General features: G+C 40.4%; 1 protein-coding gene across 1 annotated transcript in view; it reads left to right on the top strand.

The window, feature by feature from the left end:
• Nucleotides 1-21,600, top strand: part of LOC130595706 (cAMP-specific 3',5'-cyclic phosphodiesterase 4D) — a 141,232-nt gene that overhangs the window by 81,974 nt on the left and 37,658 nt on the right. Inside the window, exon 6 of the mRNA XM_057402688.1 lies at nucleotides 12,746-12,858. Within this exon, the coding sequence (XP_057258671.1) occupies nucleotides 12,746-12,858 (113 nt within the window). The remainder of the gene's footprint in view (nucleotides 1-12,745; nucleotides 12,859-21,600) is intronic.

Below are 21,600 nucleotides of genomic sequence, written 5' to 3'. Positions count from 1 at the left end.
ACATGGCTGGCTTGCCTGGGAAAAAATATTCATGGTTAAACTACATTGGTAGTTTCAGATAGGTTCTATAAGCTTTTGGTTATCAGTTATATATAGCTTTTGGTTAGCAGTTGTGCAGTGCACTGTACCAATCTGTACATGCCATGCCACCACTCCTGTGTGTCAGTGTTGAGCAAAATGAATGTAATACAAATGGATATCATTTAGATATGGTTTGTTAATCCACTCTTACACTATTAAAGGAAGCTAATGCATTAACGTTCTTATTAGATTCAACACTATTATTATGTATTTAAAAAAAATGCATTTTGCTCCTCTTTCAAAATGTAATAATGGTCCGTTTCCAGTTGCTCTTAAAACAGAGAATGCTGCACAGTGCTTCTGTCAAGGGCTTGCTGTCAACTGCAACAGTCCAGACTATCATGTCCTGGGTAATAAGCAGCTGTCCTGAATGACTCTTTTTTTACTTTCAACAATATTCTTTATTAAGGTCAAGCTTGCTATAGTAGATGTTGATAAATACTGTTACATAAATGTACAAAATTAGAAGTTGTCCTTTAAATTACTAATTAGGAAATTTTTTGTAATTACTGGAAGAACACCTGTTTAGAGAGGTTATTAGTAGAAGATGGAACAGAATAAAAAAGTAGAGACCAGGGAAAAGCTGTTTTTTTTTCTGACTATGTTTAACAGACATTTCTTTTGATTAAACTCCTCCTGCTGGCAGAAAACCCACAGGTTATTTTTACAAGATCTCCCAGGATTGGGCAACTGATTACTCTTTTACTGCAATGCCTGTATATTTCTGCTGCTTCATATTCATACTTTGAGTTGCAGAACTTTAATGTTTTTTCACTTAGCTCTTTGGATTTCTGATTGGTTTTGTATCCTGTGACAGGCAGTGCAGTTCTTGCGTAGGATATTGGGACAGGCACAGGTTTGTGTACAAAGAGGGAAGAATTTATCATAGTGAAAAATGCAGTTATTTGTGTTTCTTTAAGTATGTTCTGGTATTTCTTTGAAACCCATGCAGATGAGAAAGTCTTATAGAAATAATGTTTTGAAATGGGGACAACTCTAGCTCACCTGGTAAAGATATAGCCTTAAAAGATGATTAACAAACTTCATCTTTGGCAGGAGGACAACCTGTTCACATGTTGAAATTGTGTCTGCATACATGAGTGTTCTAGGATGAAGGGTGATGTGCTTTCAATGATTAATTGAGTCACAAAGTACAGATCTTTATTCCACAATGTTTTTCTTGCTGTTAGGAAATCCAACATTTTGGGAAACAAGTTTTTGATTCTTTACTGTGCCAAGTTTCCTTTTGCAGCACTGATGAGGAATCATTAGTGAACTTGGTAAGGCTCCTTCATTCTCAAGGGAAATTTGCACAAGCCCCCCAGGTGGGTGACTGTCTTCAGAGGTTCAGAAATCTTGTTGTGTTTTTTTTTTCACTAGAAAATAATCATTTTCAAAACAAAAAAAAACTTTTGTGGAAGTGTACCAATGTCGCTGAAGCAAAATTTCTGAGGTCCCTTAGAGAGTGTTAAGAGAATAGCAATAGAAGGGCATTCCCAGGATGAAATATTCCCCCGTCCTCATGGTAATGAGGAAGAATCAGGATCTCAAACAATGTGGTTGTGGTATGCATCTCAGCATCTTCTCTTGGAGATGCACTTTATGTAAGTAAGTAGAGTTGAAACACCGAGATACTGATCATTTGCAGAGCTAGGAGGGGAGAAGTTTCCTTTTTTATTATTTATACCTACCAGAAGAACTTGAGCAGGGGGAAAAAACCAACCAACAGAACAAAAAAAAACAAACCCCAAACCAAAAAACCAAAGAACCAACCAACCCAAGACACAGATCCACTTCAGAAACAGTCAACAGCCCTGCATTGACTAGCATGAAATTTTGAACTCTCTGTGTTCCAGAACAGGTGCATAAAAATCAGGATATTTTAGGGTAATATTTCCTTTTACTACATTTCAGAAAAAAAAAAAACAAAACCAAACAACAAACCAACAAACCAAAACAAACCAAAACACAAAAACCCTCAAAGCTTTGAATCAGTTTGGCATTACCCTTCAGTAGAATAAGATATATATATGGTTTGATTGGGGGGTTTTTTAATCTCAAAAATTTTCTAGACTGGAAAAAAAAAATTCCTATAATTTCTAATTTAGACATCTATCCATGGAAGGAGAAAAGAACACGTTGGGCAATCTTTCTCAAAAAAAAAAAAAAAACAAACAGAAAAAAAGCCCCAGAATGAGGTGGATTAATCATTATTGTAGTGTATCTCACATCAACCTTTTTGTTCTTACCCTACTTTTGATCTCTTTTGTTTCATCTACCTAAAAATTAAGAGCAGGTCATCAGTTAATATGAAAGAGGGTGGCACAGCATAAACCAATGTCAAGCGTTTAGCGCAGGACTTCTAAAAGAAAATATGAGGGAAAAAATCCTTCTGTGGGTTTTAGGGAAATGAACTGTTAATGCATATTGTGAAAGAGCTGAAATTTGCTGTGAAGACTAACATAGTGTCAGGTTTTCAACTTGACACATGGAGGAGCAGGTTGAGCTGTCTTGTGGTTTTGCTGGATGACATTTGTCTGTTGCCTACCTGTCATCCAAAACAAACTGTCTACCAGCTTGTCCTTTTCACAGCCACAAAAACAGTCACTGATACTTCTGATGTCAACTCAAGGGTTAGTAGCCTCCAGGATAATATCCTGAGGCAATGTGACACAGAAGCGTAGTAGTAATAATTATTGACTCATTGTCCAGTGTAAAGAAATTGTGTGACTAACACTGTTCATTCAGTTTCAACTGTAGGTTTCTTATCTATCACATAAATCTAATAAGTGAAGTGTACCTTAAAGGAGTGTTTTCCTCTGCAAAGGCCAAAAAATCAAACCAGTGGAAACAGTATTATCTTAAAACCAAGCATATATAGGCAGTGAGATTGTGCTTAACAAACTAGAGCAGGAGACCCAGAGTTTTGGTCTATATGGACTATCTGTTATTTAGTGAGATCTAATACTGAACGGGGCTCTTGGGCACTACTATAATAATATTTTGAATATATTACCAAGCAGTGGCACTAAACCAAAAGAGATTATAAAAGTATTTATGATAGCAGTAAGGCTCTTTATAGTTATCTTTACTAAAACCAAATTAACTGTATCCACCTCCTTAGTCTTACAGTTTGTAGGCAAAAAGATTATGCACTTCAGCAGTGTCAGAGATAAGCATGGAATTTTACAGGAGATGCAGTAGGTGATCTGTAGATTTTGTGTAGTGAGAGTCTGATTCAGTACATACTTGCTGTAAATAATCCATCAAAAGTATCCATTCAGACAGCAGATTCACATTTTTCATTGTATTTATTAAGACACAAGAGTCCAGTGATATAGAGTGTGCTGCTAGCCCAAAGGCTGATTCAAACATCACTTGACTGGAGAAAAAGCATCAAAATCTAAGTAAATATTTAAGCTAAAAGTGATGCATCTTGGTTGCCCGTGTTCTTAGTTTAGGGAAGAGGGGAAGTGTGAAAACTGCAGCCCATTTGTGCCATGTAAATACACCACAGGTAAGTGGGTGTGAAATGGACAGGACAACCTGCAGATAAGGCTCCCTGAAAAACACCCTCCACCACTGTTAAGCAAGTGCTTTCTCCAGCCCACTCTAAGATACGGGAGAAGTAGCTATTTCTTCAACAACCCCTAAGAAATGTGTAGAACTTTACATAGTAAGTGGCAAAGAGGCAGCTGGGGCATGTGGCTGGACAGGCAGAAGCCAGACAAAAATAGGAGAAAAAAAGAGATATAGAAGAATTTGGTTAGACAAAGAATTTCAGGTTGGAGCAACCAAGCCTTGGTTGAAATGACAGAAAAGATAACATTAGGGGAGCAAATAGGTTATATACCACTGAGAAAATCTAACAGGGCAAGCCGAACTTCTAACATCCTGTTACAAAGAATAAATTAATTACCTTAAAGACCATCTAGTTCCAGCACTCCTACCACAGGCAGGGACACCTTCCACTAGATCAGGTTGCTCAAATCCACATCCAACCTGGCCTTGAACAGTGCCAGGGATGGGGCAGCCACAGCTTCTCTGGGCAACCTGTTCCAGTGTCTCACCATGATCATGACAAGGAATTTCTTCCTAATATCTCATCTGAATCTCCTCTCTTTCAATTCAAAGCCATTCCCCCTTGTCCTATCACTACATGCCCTTGTAAAAAGTCCATCTTCAGATTTCTTACAGGCCCCGTTTAGGTATTGAAAGATGCAATTACAAGGTCTTCCCTGAGCCTTCTCTTCTCCAGGCTGAACAAGCCAAACTCTTTCATCTTGTCTTTATAGGAGAGGTGCTCCAGCCCTCTGATCATCTTTGTGGCCTCCTCTGGACTTGATCAAGCAAGAATCGCCTGCCTTGACCTGCTGGCCACACTCCTTTTGATGCAGCCCAGAATGCAGTTGGCTTTCTGCCGGCTCATGCTGAGCTTTTCATCAGCCAACACCCCTATGTCCTTCTCCTCAAGGCTGCTTTGAATCCAGTCTCCCCTAGCCTGTAGTTGTGCTTGGGATTGCTCTGACGCAGTTGCAGGCCTTGCATTTGGCCTTGTTGAACTTCTTGAGGTTGACAGTGGCCTCCTCTCCCTCTGAATAACATTCCTTCTCCACAGCGTGTAGACTGAACCCCACAGCTTGCTGAGGGCACACTCAATCCCACTGTTCATGTCACTGACAAAAATGTTAAGCAGGATCAGTTCCAACACTGACCTCTGAGGGACACCACATGTTACTGGAATCCAACTGGACATTGAGCCATTAACCACAACTCTCTGAGTGTGACCATCCAGCCAATTCCTTACCCACTGAGTGGTCCATCCATCAAATCAATGCCTCTCCAGTTTAGATACAAGGAAGTCATGTGGGGCAGTGCCTTGCACAAGTCAAGGTAGATGACATCAGTTGTTCTTCCCTTATCCACTAATGCTGTGGCCCCATCATAGAAGGCCACCAAATTGGTCAGGCATGATTTGCCCTTAGTGAAGAAATGCTGGCTGTCACAAATCACCCACTTATGGTCCATATGCCTTAAAACAGTTTCCAGGAAGATCTGTTCTATGATCTTGTTGGGCACTGAGGTGACACTGGTCTGTAGTTCCCCAGGTCTTCCTTCTTTCCCTTTTTAAAAATGGGGGCTATATTTCCCCTTCTCTAGTCACCAGGAACTTCTCCAGGCTACCCTGGCCTCTCAAATATGATGGATGATGGCTTGGCAACTACATCTACCTGTTCCCTCCAGATCCACGGGTGCATCTTGTCAGATCCGTTGGACTTGTACCCTTAAATCTGATAGAGAGGTAGAGATTTACGAAATTTATCAAATAGAAATTATTTAAAATGGGCAGCTTTCATAGAGGAGCCTAACTCTGTTTTAGGGAAAACGCTTTTAAGAGAAAAACCTTGTAGTTTCTTTTTCGACACCAGAGGATCTAGATGGAAAAGAGCCAATATGTATGCCTCATCTCTTGGAAAGCTCTCATTCAGCTTTCCCATTTTATCAAACACCAGGAATTCTATTGAGGTTTCCTTGGCAAAAACTAACTGAAGCATTTTCTAAACTTTGGTGTTTAGAATTTTTTAATATAGTGTTTGTTCAGGCTGCACTGCTGGGTGTTGTGAAGTTCAGATTCCAAATCAGACAGGAGACACAAATGCTTAGGGAAACAGACTTTGTTAGTTCTGGTACTTGTAGACATCTTTATTTTTATTTTATTCTGCTGTGATTTCTGAATATGCATTTATAAATTTTTTGAGGACCTCAAAACCGGGGATTGTGAAATTCTTTCCCAGGTTTGTCTCCAATTTTCACATTTTGGCCTAATCTAAACAATTTTCAGCTGGTAATGAAGGTATTGTGACAGAGCCTCTGAGTCTAGCAGCTAATGGCATCTCAGACTAAACCAGCATTATCTACTTAAAAGTGAGGTTAATCATTTTTAATGGGCTCGTATAGTGGTTTTTGACAACTTGAGCTACTTGTGTATTGATCGTATGTTCCAAGAATGTAGGAAAACAAAATTGTTAATAGTTCTTTTTAACAGCAAAGTTTTACACATATAAATTCAATGATATGTTTCTTGTTTTCATCATAATGCCCAGAATAATATTTATGAGTTGAGCTCTTCAGCAGAATCCTGATGTGGACAACGTAAGCCCTTCTACTAGGGTCAGAAACTGTTACAGAATAGCAAATATGACCGTGTGGCTATTTGAATGACCCACTTTTTGCCAAAATGTCTTTTATTTTTTTTCAACTGCTCATTTAATCACAGAATCACAGACTGTTGGAAGCTGGCAGGGACCTCTGGAGGTCATCTGGTACCATGCGCCTGCTCAAGCAGGGCCACCCAGACTGAATTGCCCAGGACCATGTCTAGAGGGCTTTTGGACATCTCTAAGGATGGACAGTCCACAACCTCTCAGGACAATCTGTGACAGTGCTCTGTCACCCTTGCAATAAAGAAGTGTTTCCTGATGTTCAGCGGGAACCTCCTGTCTTTCACTTTGTGCCCACTGCCTCTAGTTTTGTTCTATTTTGAAAATCAATCACTTCTGTCATTATGTTGAATCGATAGGAGTATCCTCACAAAATGTTTTACAGCTACCGGGGGAACTGATCTTGAGGATGCATCATCTATCCTAGAAAAATATTTTTTTTATGGTACAAGAAATAGGGTAAGAAAGCAGTTTGAGCAATGAATCCATTATTGAACTCCTTGCTCACAAGCCTTGGAATGTAGAATCAACGCAAGTACAACTGCTGGGGGTAAAAAAGTGATTTAAAAAAGAAACAGACCTTTTCTCAAAACAGAGTTTGTTCATTAAAAGAAAGCAATAAAATTGCATGCAATTTTACTTGAAAATCAAGAGCTACTTGAAAATCAAGAGCTTTCCTCTTTTTCTTTATTTTGAGCTAGACTGCTTGATGGAAGGGGCTACTTCCTTTCAACAGTGAGGGAGAGACAGCGGTCCTTCTGGCAGATTCTTACAGGCAGTGGAGTAAGGAATGTATTAGTCTTTGCCAAAGTGGTCAGAGGGGAAGGGAGCAGCACTTGGTAGGGATGTGTGCTAGCAGAACAGCATTCATTTGGCCTTGCTGGATATTTGATAAGAGCAAAGAGTGGTTTTTAACATTCACACTGCAACCATTTTAATGTGCCCTGTCATTAAAGCATACACTGTATGTACTGAATATGTGTTTTACTGCTTGGCTTCAATGAAGGATACTTCTCTGATAGTCTGCTGTACTACTTCGGCATTAAAAGACTGTTTCATGGTTGAGTTTGCAAGTACTTAATACAGAAATACTTCTAGACTATAGAACAAATTATATCAGGATGTAACTTTGTACCAAAGTGTTTTCCAAGAAGTAAACCAAATTTTTAGCAGAGAAAAAACAGGAAGCCAGCACAAGTAACATCCTTCTCCCCAAGCAGCGAAACTGAACTACATATTCAGAGCCTAATGCTACAGTTCCTCTACATTTAAAAGAGTGAAAATGCTTTATTTACTCTGAATTAACTGTAATAGATGTATTCCAAGAGCCCCAACAACTTCTTCACAGATATTTGCAGTCTTCCTGTTACTTTGTTTTGTAAGAGTATGAGCATGTTGTTCATACCTTGGCCCTTGAAGTACAGTCTTCGGGTATAGAAACATTGTTATATGGCATATGTGGATTTCTCTGAGGCCACGAGAGAAATACAAAATGTTGGGGGAAAAGCCTACCTTTTTTCCTAGATCCTCTTTTAATGTGTGTTTTGCCTCTGTGTATCTTTAAACAGTCCTTTTCTATAGCAGAAGTGTAATCAAGTATTTTGACAAGTTGTGCATAACTGGACTTTATCATTTTGCTCCTATTATTTCCTGGAAGTTCCTACATTCTCTGTTCAAGGAGATAAAGCAGTTTCCATAGCCTAATGCTAGTGCTACTGGCATTGTATAAAACAATATGTGGGGGGAGTCCTGCAGCTCATCACATCCTGGAAGGAGAGTAGTCCTGGTCATTTGTACACAGTCTGTCTATGCACAAGGCTACTAATACTAACCTTACAGTACAAAGGATTTTTCTTCACTAAAGTGGAAGCTTGGAGAGATTTCCTGGAAGAAAGTGATGTTCAGAATGGGACCATCAAAACAGTTTCTGAGAAATCTGCTGCAGCTGAGTTCTCTTCGCAGACGCTCATTCCAAATCTGATCAAGAGTATTCTGCTTTACTTTTGATTGTGGAGGGATGTCTGCAAATCTCTACAGGTTAAACAAAAATGTCGTTCATAATCACATTTTATCAGTAGTAAGACATAGATAGCCTTTAAATCACAATGTGTATGTTTTCCTCAGTAAAACCTAAAAAAAAAAAATGATTTTTTTTTCAGTTGTAAAATGGGTGATTGAGAAAACAGATGCTATTTCTGCACTGAATTACTGTTAATATGGCTACGTTTAATAGAAGGTGCCAGCATTGACTAAAATGTCAGTCACTTCAATAGGCCATCAGTTAAGGCTGTAAGTAGGAACATCCTCATTTAGAGAAAAATTCTTAGTTTAAACCGCAGAGGATTTTTTTTTAAATGCTGTAGTAGTAAGATAAACTGAAACTCCTCACCCCGCAATTCTGTTACTCCAAACTCTGAGTTTTACACTGGGTAAAGAGCAAAAATACAGTCAAAAAATTCAGGGAAAATATCCAGGGTCCAAGTCTCACAGTAGACCTTCAGTAGGGTGGAGATTTCCAGAGCTTCCTCCAGCTGCCTGTCCCCCAAAAGATAAAACACATGCCAATCCTATCTGTCTGGATCATGCCATTGCTCAGCAGTGGCCTTGTCTTATCCCCAACAAAATCCAATTTTAAGGCAACACAGTGATCAAAGGCCTTGGCTGTGCATGTGCTGAGTCAACTTTTCTTCAGCTGCTTCACATCACTCAGATAATATCAACTGATCAGACAACATTGAAGAATCTGTACTTATTTCTTTCTGCTGTGCTGAAATTCCTTGAAGTGCTGCTAAGTTAGTACAAATACACTTGAGTTTTAGTAGAAAAGTCTAGTATTGCTTTTTGTTCTCTGGGAATAATAGGACACCATATATGAAAATCATTATGAACCTGTAAGAAGGAACTCTTCCTAATTCTTGCCATATAGTAATTTTCCCCATGTAAAATTTTTAACAGAAATTGTTCGTGAATAAGGGTGTGAAGGCTGTGTTAGGAACTGTGATAAGAATCAAGTCTATTATAAGAACAGACAGTAGAACACCCTTTAAAATAAAAATAAGTGTGCAGTGCCAGGTGATTATGGCTGAGCTTTTTCTTTCTGCTAGCCTTTCATTTGCTTTTTTTTTTTTTTTTTTCTCTATGCACTGTACTTAAAAGCTACATGTGGTGGAATTGTTTGTACTGATCTGTGAACTGTAAGGAGAACATTTGCTATATCTTCTTTTTTTTGTAAAAATCAGATATGAAATAGCATGCACATTGTTAAAGTAACTGGTGTTAAACTGTATTTACCTGTTATTAAAGCCTAATGAGATAGAAAAAGAACCTTTAAAAACCCCTCTTATTAATAGAAATAAATCTGATTTAGGACTTCATCACTGGAGGGTTGGAGGGAACTTCCATCAGGTACCTATACCATAAAAACTGATCAGTAGGTGAGTCTTGGCTGGGAATAATTACAGGGTGCTACCTTAGAGATAACAGAGGTCAGGAATAGTGTTGTGAAGCTGTCAAGGCTGCACTGTCGATAATTATTTTTTGATTCTTAGCTTAGGTGACCAAGTGTTATACTGGAAAAGATGTTACCTCGACAACATTTTCTACCATACTGTGTTAACAACAAAAGTGTGGCCCAAATTTAGTTCAGTACTGTTGAGAAAAAAGCTTTCCTGTGGTTGTTCTGCCATTCAGAACTGCAGGAGCAAAGTGGTGTGCTTGTTTGATGGGTACTTTGTCACCAGTTAGAAACTCTTTAATTTCCATTTCATAGAATCATAAAATGGTTTGATTTGGAAGGGACCTTAAAGATCATTTAGTTCCAACCCCCTTGCCATGGTCAGGGACACCTTCCACAACACCAGGTAGCTATCTAATACACTATTTAAGCTGGTCTGACAAGCTCTTCCACCACAGAACTCTCGGAAGAGCAGGAGAGGCTGAGTCCAGCAAGGCTTTACCCTAGCATTGGTCGTCAGAAGCTTACTTGGTAAGAGTGGTAAGTGGGGTCCCCACAGCAGCCACAGACTGTGAAAATGTGGGATTTGGAAATGATGGATTGTGAGAAACAGGTTGTCCTAAGACTGATGGGACTTCTTTGTGAGTTATTTATTCTGCTTTCTAATGTGTTTTGAGATGTACTGGGAAGGTGCATAGTAGGTAAGGATTTCTGAATGGAAGATGCTGTTGGTAGATACAGATTATTGTTACATGGATAACAAGAAAAATAAGTTTTAGACTAAATAATAATTGGAGACCTATATTACTTTTACCTAATTATGGTATTCCTCAAGTTTATTTTGTTGTTTTCATACTTCTTGGAAAAACCTTATCCTCTTACTCTCTGAAGTACTAGAAGGGATGAAGTTTACTTGTGAATAAAAACACAGGTATCCCATATCTGATTTTCAAGAACTGCTGAAGGGCAGGCTGCAGGCTAGCAGCATAATAACATCATGCAGATTCATTTCACCTCACTTTATTATGTGTTTTATCCTCAATGAAATCGTTTTATAAGGTCATCAAGATAGCTATGCATACATTAACCACATTTAACATGGTACACTTACAAACATATTATAAGCAAAGTTATTTCTATTTCCAGTACTGATTTTGATGAAATCTACACTGTGACTTCAGTGAACTAGCCATGTTCAAGAACTAGTGAGCTGTGATGTCTGCTGTGTTGCAGAACGTTGCATATTCTCTTTTGATGGATAAACAGGCTGGAAAAGCCTGACTTTATTTGCCAAGGGAATTCTTTTGGATCAGATACTGTTTATAGTAAGTATGACACATCTGAAGGACAGTGTTCACAATTCAGTGAGGATGTTTTTTTGTTGAGTATCGGTTAGTGTCTGTGCTGAAGTGACAGGTTAACCATGATACAGGCAGGCACTGCAAAATTGTCTTTAAATCTTTCTGCCAATTAATCTCAATACAGATTTCTTGTTCTTGCATTGCCTTTCTTCCCAGGGGTGAATGGACATTATGCAAAATTGTGATGCGTTTTTCCAATAACCACAAATATGCAAATTTTAACAGCTCTGAAGGATCCCAAAGTTTTTGAGCAGATACAAATCTAGTATACTGAACGCTGAATAGTAATGCACTGAGCTATTAGATAGTAGTCCATGCTGGGGTGTTTTTAAAAGGAGTTCTAGCTAATTTGCCTGATTTTTTGTTTATCTGACATTTGGAAAATCAGGTTACTTTGATGTGAAACAAGGTAAGGGAGATGTTTCAGATGACAGTAACAAGCCCACTGAATGAACTTTTCTCTACCTGGGAATTATGTTTCACTCAGCTGATCCAGAAGCATCCATGCCAGGAGTTTCAGAACTTGATGTTTCAGGTACCCAGCTTACAAGACAGCTGAAAATCACTTTGCTCTGAGTTCAGTGTGGAGAAGCATTCTCCTCATTTGATCTGCACCAGAAAAATCAAATAAAAGAAAAAAAGCCAGGCTTTGTAGGTGAAGCTTGCACCCTGGAGATGCAAAATGGGATTTTATTCAACAGCAGATCTCCTACTGTTGAAAAGTTGTTGAAGATGGGAATGTCTTTCTGTAAGTGAATGTAAGTGAAACTAAAGCAGATTTTAAGATCGTTAGCTCCAGTGATTTTTGTTAAACTATGATTTCTTGTATTGGGTCCACATCCCCTATTGTGTTGCTGGGGGGGTCCAGGTATAAAACTTTTGTCGGCACTTTTTTTATCTTGCAGCCAGCATATGATACTTCGTGCATACAGTCAGTAATACAGAGAGACTCATGGGTTAGAGCAGTTACTAGAGCACTCCGCAAACAGCTGGTACCTCGTGGGTCATCCTTATCCCAGGCGCTCACGTGTTGTTGCATCTTCACCACGCTTTGTAAATGCGGACCAATTAATTCCCATGATACCCCGGTGGGAGGGTATGTAAACAAGTGCAAGGACGGCGACTCGCTATAAACCTGGGGTGCCGGGGAAGGCGGTGGGTCCCGCCAGCTGTGCCAGCGGCGAAGCAGCCGGAGCAGCCGAAGCAGCCGAAGCAGGGGGCGCGGTGGTCGCAGTGGTCGCAGACTCTTGGCTGCGCTCATTCACCTACCCCAACCCGCGGAGCCGTGCGCGCCCGCGGAGCTCGGCGCTTGGCGCTGCCCGCGAGGGGGCGGCGAAGCAGCCCCGGGGCGGGAGAGGGAAAGGAAGAGAAGGGAGGGTAGGAAGGGAAGGGAAGGGAGGCGGGCGGCGAGCGCGGCCGGAGCAAAGTTTCTGCCTGCGCAGGTGCTCGCCGATTCGGTGGCTCCGAGACGGAGCGCTGCGCCGCTCTGCTCGCTGCCCGGGCTGACAGTATGAGGGAGCAGCTCTCGTGTGTGGGCACCAGGCAGCGGAGCATGGACCCACTAGAGCTAGCTGTTAGCCCAGTGAAACGCTTGCGAGCTCAGTGCGCCTTTCCCTGTCTCTTCGCAGAGGAGGCCTACCAAAAACTGGCCAGCGAGACCCTGGAGGAACTGGACTGGTGCCTCGACCAGCTGGAGACCCTGCAGACCAGGCACTCCGTCAGCGAAATGGCTTCGAACAAGGTGGGAGCCCCCGGCCCCGGCTGTTCCGTGTGCGGGGTGGGGGGGAAGGCGGACCGCAGATGCAGCCCAGGGGGTCCCCGTCGCGCAGCCCGGGTCGGCAGGAGGGGGCTCGTTAAACGGGGCAGCACCGAGCTGAGGAGCTTGCCGCGGGAGGTGACAGGCTCCCTGTGCGCAGCCGGGTGCAGGGCGGGCTTTTGCTGTGCTTTATGCAGTTTTCTCCAGTTTCACAAGTTGTGAAACAAGTTGTGATGCAGATCGTGACAAGATGCACCGTTCCCCTCTGTGTCTCGATTTAAAACCAGGAGGACATCGTTTTGGGGGGCTTGTGGTAATCCTGTCACTTGCTCTTTCTTTTCACTGCATCCCATTCATAACTAGGGATTGCTCCTAGAAAACGGTGTAGAAAGTAGCATCAAAAAGGTGATAAAGATAGTTCTTGATCCAAGGGGAGCTTCAGGCTAAGTCTTAGCTGCAAACAGTAATGTTAACAGTATTTGCTGTAAAAGAACACGCTCAGAAACGACAGGCCATCACAGTAGTCACGATAGGTGCCCAGACCCAGAGGTGTGTTTCTGAGAGTGCGCCTTTGCTGTCAGCTGAGGGTGCGTGCTAGCCAGGGACTGTGTGCTGGTATCTGCTGTGATCTCTGTGTTTTGCAGTCTGAAATATGAATTTGCACGTGGTCCATTCGTAAGTACACTTTATTTCTTGATTTTGGTTTGCAAACCATATGTTGCTATGTTCCTGAAGGTAATTTTTAAAGCTGAACTAATAAACCTGGTGCCTTGCTTCATAATTTAATTTTTATTTGTCGTCAACTGAGTATTTGTGGAGCTACATGCTCAATAAGAGCCAAAAAGAAAGTTTTAATAGGCTGGTTTTGCCTGTCTTAAGTCTGCAGAAGCAGCCGATAATCTATATTTTAGAACCTTTTAACCATTTTGGTTCCGATTAGTATGTTTTGTAAAGTCAGAAAATAATCATAAAATCGTAAAAAAGTTCCGGTTGGAAGGGACCTTAAAACTCACCTAGTTCCAAGCCCCTGCCACAGGCAATGGCATCTTCCACTATACTAGGTTGCTCAAAAGCCCCGTCTAACCTGGACTTGAACACTGTCAGGGAGGGGGCAGCCACAGCTTCTCCAGGAAGCCTGTTCCAGTGTCTTAACACCCTCATGGTCAAAAATTTATTCTTATTATCTAATCTAAATAATAGATAGTTTTGTCTCAGTTTATGCCTTCATAAAATTCTGCTATCTTGCTTTGACTGCCCTTACCAAATATCTACTGTTTTAAGTCCATGTTTAACTATGTGAGAAAGATGTGAGGTGTTTGCCCTTTTGTTTGGTTTAGTACCATAATATAATAACCCTTCTGCTTTTCTTCTATTTAGAAACATTTAGCAGCAATTAAATTGCTGCTTTAAGACTTACCTACCTGGCACTGGCCTCTTCTCAGAACTGTGTTCTCAGTTTTTATTGCCAGGTTGAAAAATTTCATTATTCAGGGCATATTGTATATGTACCTGCAAGTTACAAAGTCAAGAATTTAGGAGTCTCTCTGTTTTTAGCACTGTTTGAATCTAGGGACTTTGTTTTCAAATGGAGTGAGATCAGACCTACATGTAGAGCCTGATCTTTCCTTGCTAACAAGTTTAACGCCTATCAGTTCCCTCACTTGTGGTGTCTGTGAAGCCATTATTTCACAAGAACTTTTTTTCAAGGGTTTATTTATTATGTCTGTATAACAGATAGGTAGTCCGTTTTATGAACAATGAAGGCGAGCTGGTTTTAGGTAAGATAAACTAATCACAAATCTATGTGTCTTAAGTTTTGCCAAGTATATTCAGATTTTTACCTGAAGAGGATCTGTTTTTAGAATAAAACATGGCAACTGCTTTGCATCGTAAAATAAACACAAAGGTGCTACATCTGATACTATGTTTTGTTTGTATTTGTTTGAACTAGTTAAAGAATTGTTTTGCCATAGGTTACAAGATAAACATTCTTCACACGTTTATTCAAATGAAAAAGAAAATGTGATTCAAAAAAAGCTTTTCATCTTGTTTCCAACATAAGATCATGCAGACAAGGGATCGACGCGGGATGCACAGCAAGCCTAGTTGTCGTAGTTAATTTAAAGGCAAATAAGAATGATGCCAAGCTTTACATTGGAACTGAACTTTTTTTTTTTTTTTTGCATTGCAGTAACTTTTATATTGCCTCAGTCTGCTTGATGTATCAAATATGGATGTATATGTCTAAAGCACTTCATTGTTATTTAGTGTTTCGTGTTGCAATATTTAGGAAGAGCACGGAATTACAATATTGGAAAGTAATAGCTGCTGTTTGGTTTTGCAGGTCATACTTACTTCTTAAGGTAAACTTTTACCCCCCTGTTTGGGGGAGTCTGTACCCTTGTATATAAATCTGTGACATTTTTCAGTGGTTTTGTTTGTTTGGGATTTTTTTAAGAAATTAGGAGAAGTAAACCAGTGCCAGTAACCTACTGTGAGCAGTCCTGAATATAAACCATCAAGTCTGTATACTAATGTGAGAGAATTTAATGCCAGAGGATGTTAATTGTAGGTGTGTAACAGGTTGTTCTAAATGATTTTATTTCTGGTTGTTCTGACCTGGTATTAATACAACACCTCGTGTTGTAATATAAATGTGAACTGTGACATCTCAGTGAGGCATATGTATAAACTATATTATTTTAGTTTATAGAGAAACTGAAGGAGAGAAACTTTGGTAAAGAATGAGGACATAGACTTCAGTACGGCAGTGAATATTCCAGAGTACCCAGTTCTCTATCCTCAGAGAAAGTCTTGTTAAATCAGATAAGAAAAGCAGGAAAAGTGGTGTTATTGGTCTAGAACATGGCTTCTCGCCTTGTCTCCCCCATTCCCTTTCTCTGGGTTTCACTAAGAACTAGCCTGCATCATTGAGGATTTTCTTGTTTTGTTTCCCAGCCCATCCTCTCAGGTACTTCCCTTATTTATCTCCCCCTCCTTTTATTTATGTATAACAACATTTTAATTAGTGTTAGTTTTCCTTATAGATGTGAATAGGTGAGAGGCATAAGGGGTGATGCCAGAATTCAGCTCTGCACTAGGTAAGATCTTTTGCCCCTTATGCAAAGGCTGCCATAGTACAGGGAAAAAAAAATCCAGGGAGGAAACAGGACTGGGTGTCCTGAACACCTGAAGTAGGCTAGGGAGTGATCCCTATCTCCAGTTCCTCTCTGTGCAGTGAGTAGGCAGTATGAGCCATTGACTGCATCTGTGTGGAATCCCCTTACTGTTAGTAATGCCTGCATAGGACTTGCGTTAGCATATCCCAGTTGAAGGGTATTTATTTTGTTTAAATGCCCCTTGCTCTCAGTTAGCAGTAGTCTGACATGTCAGCTCAAAGCTTTACATGACAAGTGGGATGAAGCAGGTACACAAGAAGATCCTTCTTTTCCCCATTTAAAATTGCTTGCTTGAAGCAGTAGGCTTGGGGTACTCTTAGCAGCCTCTGGATAAGCCCCAGCATGTTGTGACATTAAGTAAAACCCCAAAATCATTTGAAAACATGCCCTAGGTTGGTACTGTGGGAAGCAAGCCACAGTGCTTAGCTACTGAATTTATACCAGGATAACTGCAATATCCAAATGATGTCCCCTTTCCCAGCCATCCCTCTGATAAGATTTCAAAGTGTGTGAAACCATTGCAAGTGTAGTAAATGGTGGATAGGTCTGTGATGCACCTGTTGGCATAGCTCATAAACAAATCTGATTTCAAAAAGACATAGTATTTAAAAGTATTAGAATTTGTTATAATATTGTTATATTTGTAATACTTGGTGTTTTCTTAAATTACCAGCTTCTCGAATTGGGTATTTACAAGAGAATCCTGGCTTCTTTTTAGAAGCAGAAGTTTCTGAAAACTTTATGATTTTTCTATACCATGTACTGCTAGTATAGTCTAACATCAGTGGACTGTAGCTTTATTGTGTTTTTCTGCCTGATGTTTACTTGAGCAGAAATAAATTCATGTTGGGAAAATATAAGATTCCAAGGCATAATTGTATGCCTCTGTTTAACAGTTGTGATTTCCAGAGATGCTAACTCGTATCAGTTTCTGCTAAACTGAATTGTGTGTAGTTGAAAAACAGATTTTAAGTGGGTCCTAGCTTGCTGATTGTGATTTCTAACATAGGTACCCATTGATACACTTGCACAAAGATTTTCTGAAGATATTGAGGCTGCAGAGTAATGTTTTGCATTTTTTAAATAATTTGCCTTTTTTAATGACTAACATTCCCTCCTCCCCCTTTCTCTTTCCTATCAAACAAGATTAAAGTAAAAATGAATAGATTTTAAGTTGTCTGGGATAATGACTATCTTCTTCTAATATGTCGTTTGACAGTACCAAGTTTAAGTCCCTGATTCTGGATCGGAGAGCTATTCTTAGGCAGACAATAAATGAAGAATGCCAATAATAAAGAAGTAGCAACCACTTTCTGCTGGACAACATTAATTGTAGATTAGTCAAACATGAAGGCATACTTATAATGAAACCGATGTGCAAGAGTATGTTTTCACTTCTGTCATCATGTGCAAACATCTCTAGTGTGTTGCTTTTGTGTGTCTGAGTATCTGATTTTAGACATGCAAAAAGTTTCAATTCCATCTTGCTTTTGTTTTGGTTTTAAGTCTACTGCAGATGACTGCATTTTTGCAGGGTTTGCTGAAAAACAGTAATGAGGAAGAATTTGGAAAAAGTATGGGGTATTTATTTCCCACCACAAACTTAGGTGAACGCCTGTTAGCCAGAAAGCTTTCTTTTTTTTTTTTGTATCAAAGGTAAGAAAATCAGGTTTTATCCAGTTAGACCATGTTAACTGTGGAATTTCCTAAGTATAAACTAACTTTGGTTATCCAGCTTGCATGCCAGTATGTGCAAATGCTCACTGGTTAAAGCAGAAGTATTTACAAACAGTCATTAGTTCTGGTTACTATTAAAAAACCTTTCTGAGCTTGAGTGCTTTTAAGATGCCCAAACTATCAATGTTATCAACTAACTAACTTCCAAAGAATGCTAATGTAACACTCTGCACAAATGTTAGCAGGATTTTGGTTTGTGTTTATGGTCCTGTACTTGTCACCCATTACATACACTCAAACAATAATCTTAATGCTACTTTATTTTAATTACCTACCTGTAAATATTCAATGTAAACTAAAATCACATTTGACGGAAACAAAGACAACTTGAAATCTGTTCAGTTACTTTCACATTCACTCTTGGAAGTCCCTTGCCAGTTTAAGCTTTATTGTGATCACTTTTTCCCATGCTAAAAAGTATTTTTTCCTTTACTTCTTTGTGGTTCTAAAAAGCTCAGACAGGCAAGGGGGGACTGACTAATGTGCTATCTGGGAAAAGAATGAGGCTAAAGTAATTTTTTAGTTCAAATAATAGATCATGTTATAAATTCCCTAACAAGCTTTGAACAGTAGTAGTGAGTTACCTTTGGGTTTTCTGAGGGACAGGGGAGAGTCCTGCTGCCCGCATTCCCATGTGACCCTCACTGGGGTGACAGGAGTGGGGCCAGAAGACAGTTCCAGCCTTTCAGGCTGACAGCAGCATTCCGGGTTTCCCTGTGCCCAGAATATATGGAGCTGACGGCAGGCTCTGACCCCTAATTGAGTCCATTCATCTGTTTTATCTTTGCCTTCTCTCTGGAAAAGATCAGTTGTTGCAGTAGTTAGTGATTTTGCAGGAGCTGAGGTAGGCTGAGTCTAGAACTGATAAACATGGCTCATGACACTGGCTCAGTGTTTTATTAACAGACTAGTTTTTAGCATTGTCTTTTTTTTAGATCTTGCTGCCACCTTTGGGGACAGGTTCATCGCATGGTTAGGAGTTTGTCTTCAGAAATTACACAAAAAGAGCATAAATTTTGCAATATTTTTTCCAAATGTGGAAGCTCAGCCAGAGTAAAACTGTATCCTCTTCTGCCATAGCCGGTGATTAGTGACCTGTTTCCCATTAAAAAACAGGATAACGTTGTCATATCCATTTAAGAGGATTTAAACATTAGTCATTCTCTTGGGTTTCACCTGTTGCATATGAGAAATACGTGCTGAAAACGTAACAGTAGGAAAGAGAAATTAGTTGTGAGTAAATTGTTGCAGAGCAAGCAGCATCTCTCTTTTGCTTGTCAGGTTTGAAGAGTTTGGATAGCCAGATGAAAAACCTGGAGTTTGCTGTGTGACAGTCCTGTTACATAACATTTGGCAATGCCTTCCACTTGGCTGGCTGGTGTGATGGTTTAATTGGTTCTTGTGTTCCCAGATCTTTCTAGGAAAATACGAGGATTTTGTTAGCTGTTTAGAGTGCTGCTTTTGGTGAAGATTATAATTAAGGGGCAGCTGTTGGTAAGAAAAAGAGAGTGCAGCATCAGGATTTTTTTTTTTTATTCATTGAGGATTAGTTTATACTGAGTAAAGGGATATTGGTACTTGGTGACCCTGAATTAGAATTCATGCATATTTGTGCAGGTTCTCTGCTTTTCTTGTCCTTCATAACAAGAGAAAAGGAAAAGAAAATTGTGGAGGTAAGGAAGGACTGCCTTCCAAAGCACACTTCTCCCTTTTTGTGCATTGAAGCCAGCCCAAAAGGACCTCTGGACTGGAGTGCAGTGCCCTATGCTAACGTTACTTTCTCCCATGTAAGACTAGTCATGCTTCGGAGAACAGCAGACTTGCCCTCGGGTTACCACAGTGGTGACTGAGGTGTGTATGTATATAACCAGGACATGGCACTTTGCTGGCTGTATTACACAAGGACATGCTGCAGCGAGATAATGTGTAGAACTTGCTCTTGTGCAGATGGCTTACACAAACCCCTCTTTACTGCTTATGAACACTTCCATCTTCCCAGAAACAAGTGTATGAAGTCTTAGTGCCATTTTGACAGTGGCTGAATCTGTTTTGTGTAAATGTGTGCTACTTCCATAGGCACTGTTTGGTTGCTGCTAAATGAGAAAAAGCATATGGAGGGATGGCATCCTGAGGGACCTTGACATGCTTGAGAGGTGGCCCATGTCAACCTCATAATATTCAACAAAGCAAACTGCAAGGTCCTACACCTGGGTAAGGGCAATCCCAGGCACAGCTACAGGTTGGGCAGAGAAGAGATTCAAAGCAGCCCTGCAGAGAAGGACTTAGGGTTGTTGGTCAATGAGAAACTTAATGTGAGCCAGCTTCAGTGTGCGCTTGCAGCCCAGAAAGCCAACTGTATCCTGGGCTGCATCAAAAGGAGCGTGACCAGCAGGTCGAAGGAGGTGATCCTGCCCCTCTATTCTGCTCTCGTGAGACCTGGGGGCACTGTGTGCAGTTCTGGTGCCACGAGGATGATCAGGGGGCTGGAGCACCTCCTGTATGAAGACAGGCTGAGAAAGTTGGGGCTGTTCAGCCTGGACAAAAGAAGGCTGCATGGAGACCTCTTAAGCAGCCTACCAATATCTGAAGGGGGCCCAAAGGATGCCAGAGTGGGACTCTTCATCAGAGACTGTAGTGATAGGACAAGGGGTAATGAGCTTAAGCTTAAACAGGGGAAGTTCAGGTTAGATACAAGGAAGAAGTTCTTTACTGTGAGGGTGGTGAGGCACTGGAATGGGTTGCCCAGGGAGGTTGTGAATGCTTCATCCGTGGCAGTGTTCAACACCAGATTGGACAGAGCCCTGAGTGACATGGTCTATCTAGTGTGTGGTATCCCTGCCCATAGCAGGGGGTTGGAACTTGATGATCCTAAGGTGCTTTCCAACCCCAACCATTCTATGATTCCAAGATATTAAGTGGGGAGTTTGGTGGTATGATAGAGCTGTAGGTCTGTTGCTAAGAAAGAAGCAAACATGGTGGATGAGGGTCAAGGTGTTCTTTTGTGAGCAGCACTGTCTCCTTGTGTGGGTAAATGATGGCAGACGTTTGCCTCCCTGGGCCATGATGAGCGGGCATTTGTGCTTTGGAAACATCGAAACTGGGTGGTAGACTAAGGCTGTTCTGTTTGTTGTCACTGTTCTCAGTTGGAAGTACACAACACGGGCCATCCTGCTCTGTGTCAGTGGAAAGGAGCCTAAAGTTGACCCATACTGGTCAATGCAAAGAACATTGTCATTTCAAGGACCGAAAACAAGTTTGCAGCCCTTAATCTCACAGATTCATTCTGTAATTAATTTTTTTTTTTTTAAATAATTGATTTCTACATCTCTCATTTCCTGCTGCTTAAAAAGTCCTTATGTGAGAGCTGCATAAAGTGGAATGATGCCTCTCTAAGAGTTGCTACAATTTAACACTTTCCAGCTTTGCAGATACTTCTAGGAGTGCATAGCTTTCCAGTCACTAATTACTGAATAAGTTTTTCCATCAGTATAAGCAAATGCTCCATACCAACTCACAAACAGCCCTTTTTGTAGGCTCTTTAATTATAGGAAATGCTACAGTATGAAAGATTCTTTTCTTCTAGCATAGTCGTATAGTATGGACAAAATGTTGCGGAGTAAGTATCTAGGACTTGCTGTGGGGAAAATAACTTTACTTTCAACCGTCAATAGAGAATTTGTAAATTACAACTTTTTTTTCCAGTAGTTGAATTATTTGAAATTAAAATGCAAACATAGATGTGCCTATTTGTGGCATTTACAAAAACCCCTAATTTTCCTTTTTCCAAAGGTTTTATTTCAAAAAGGATTCA

Source organism: Pezoporus wallicus, unplaced genomic scaffold, assembly GCF_028554395.1.
Source record: "Pezoporus wallicus isolate ANWC-B61680 ecotype Strahan unplaced genomic scaffold, APGP_CSIRO_Pwel_v1 contig_2870, whole genome shotgun sequence".
Classification (NCBI taxonomy): Eukaryota; Metazoa; Chordata; class Aves; order Psittaciformes; family Psittacidae; genus Pezoporus; species Pezoporus wallicus.
Note: the sequence above shows the minus strand (reverse complement) of the source record. Positions and strands in the feature narration are given on the sequence as shown.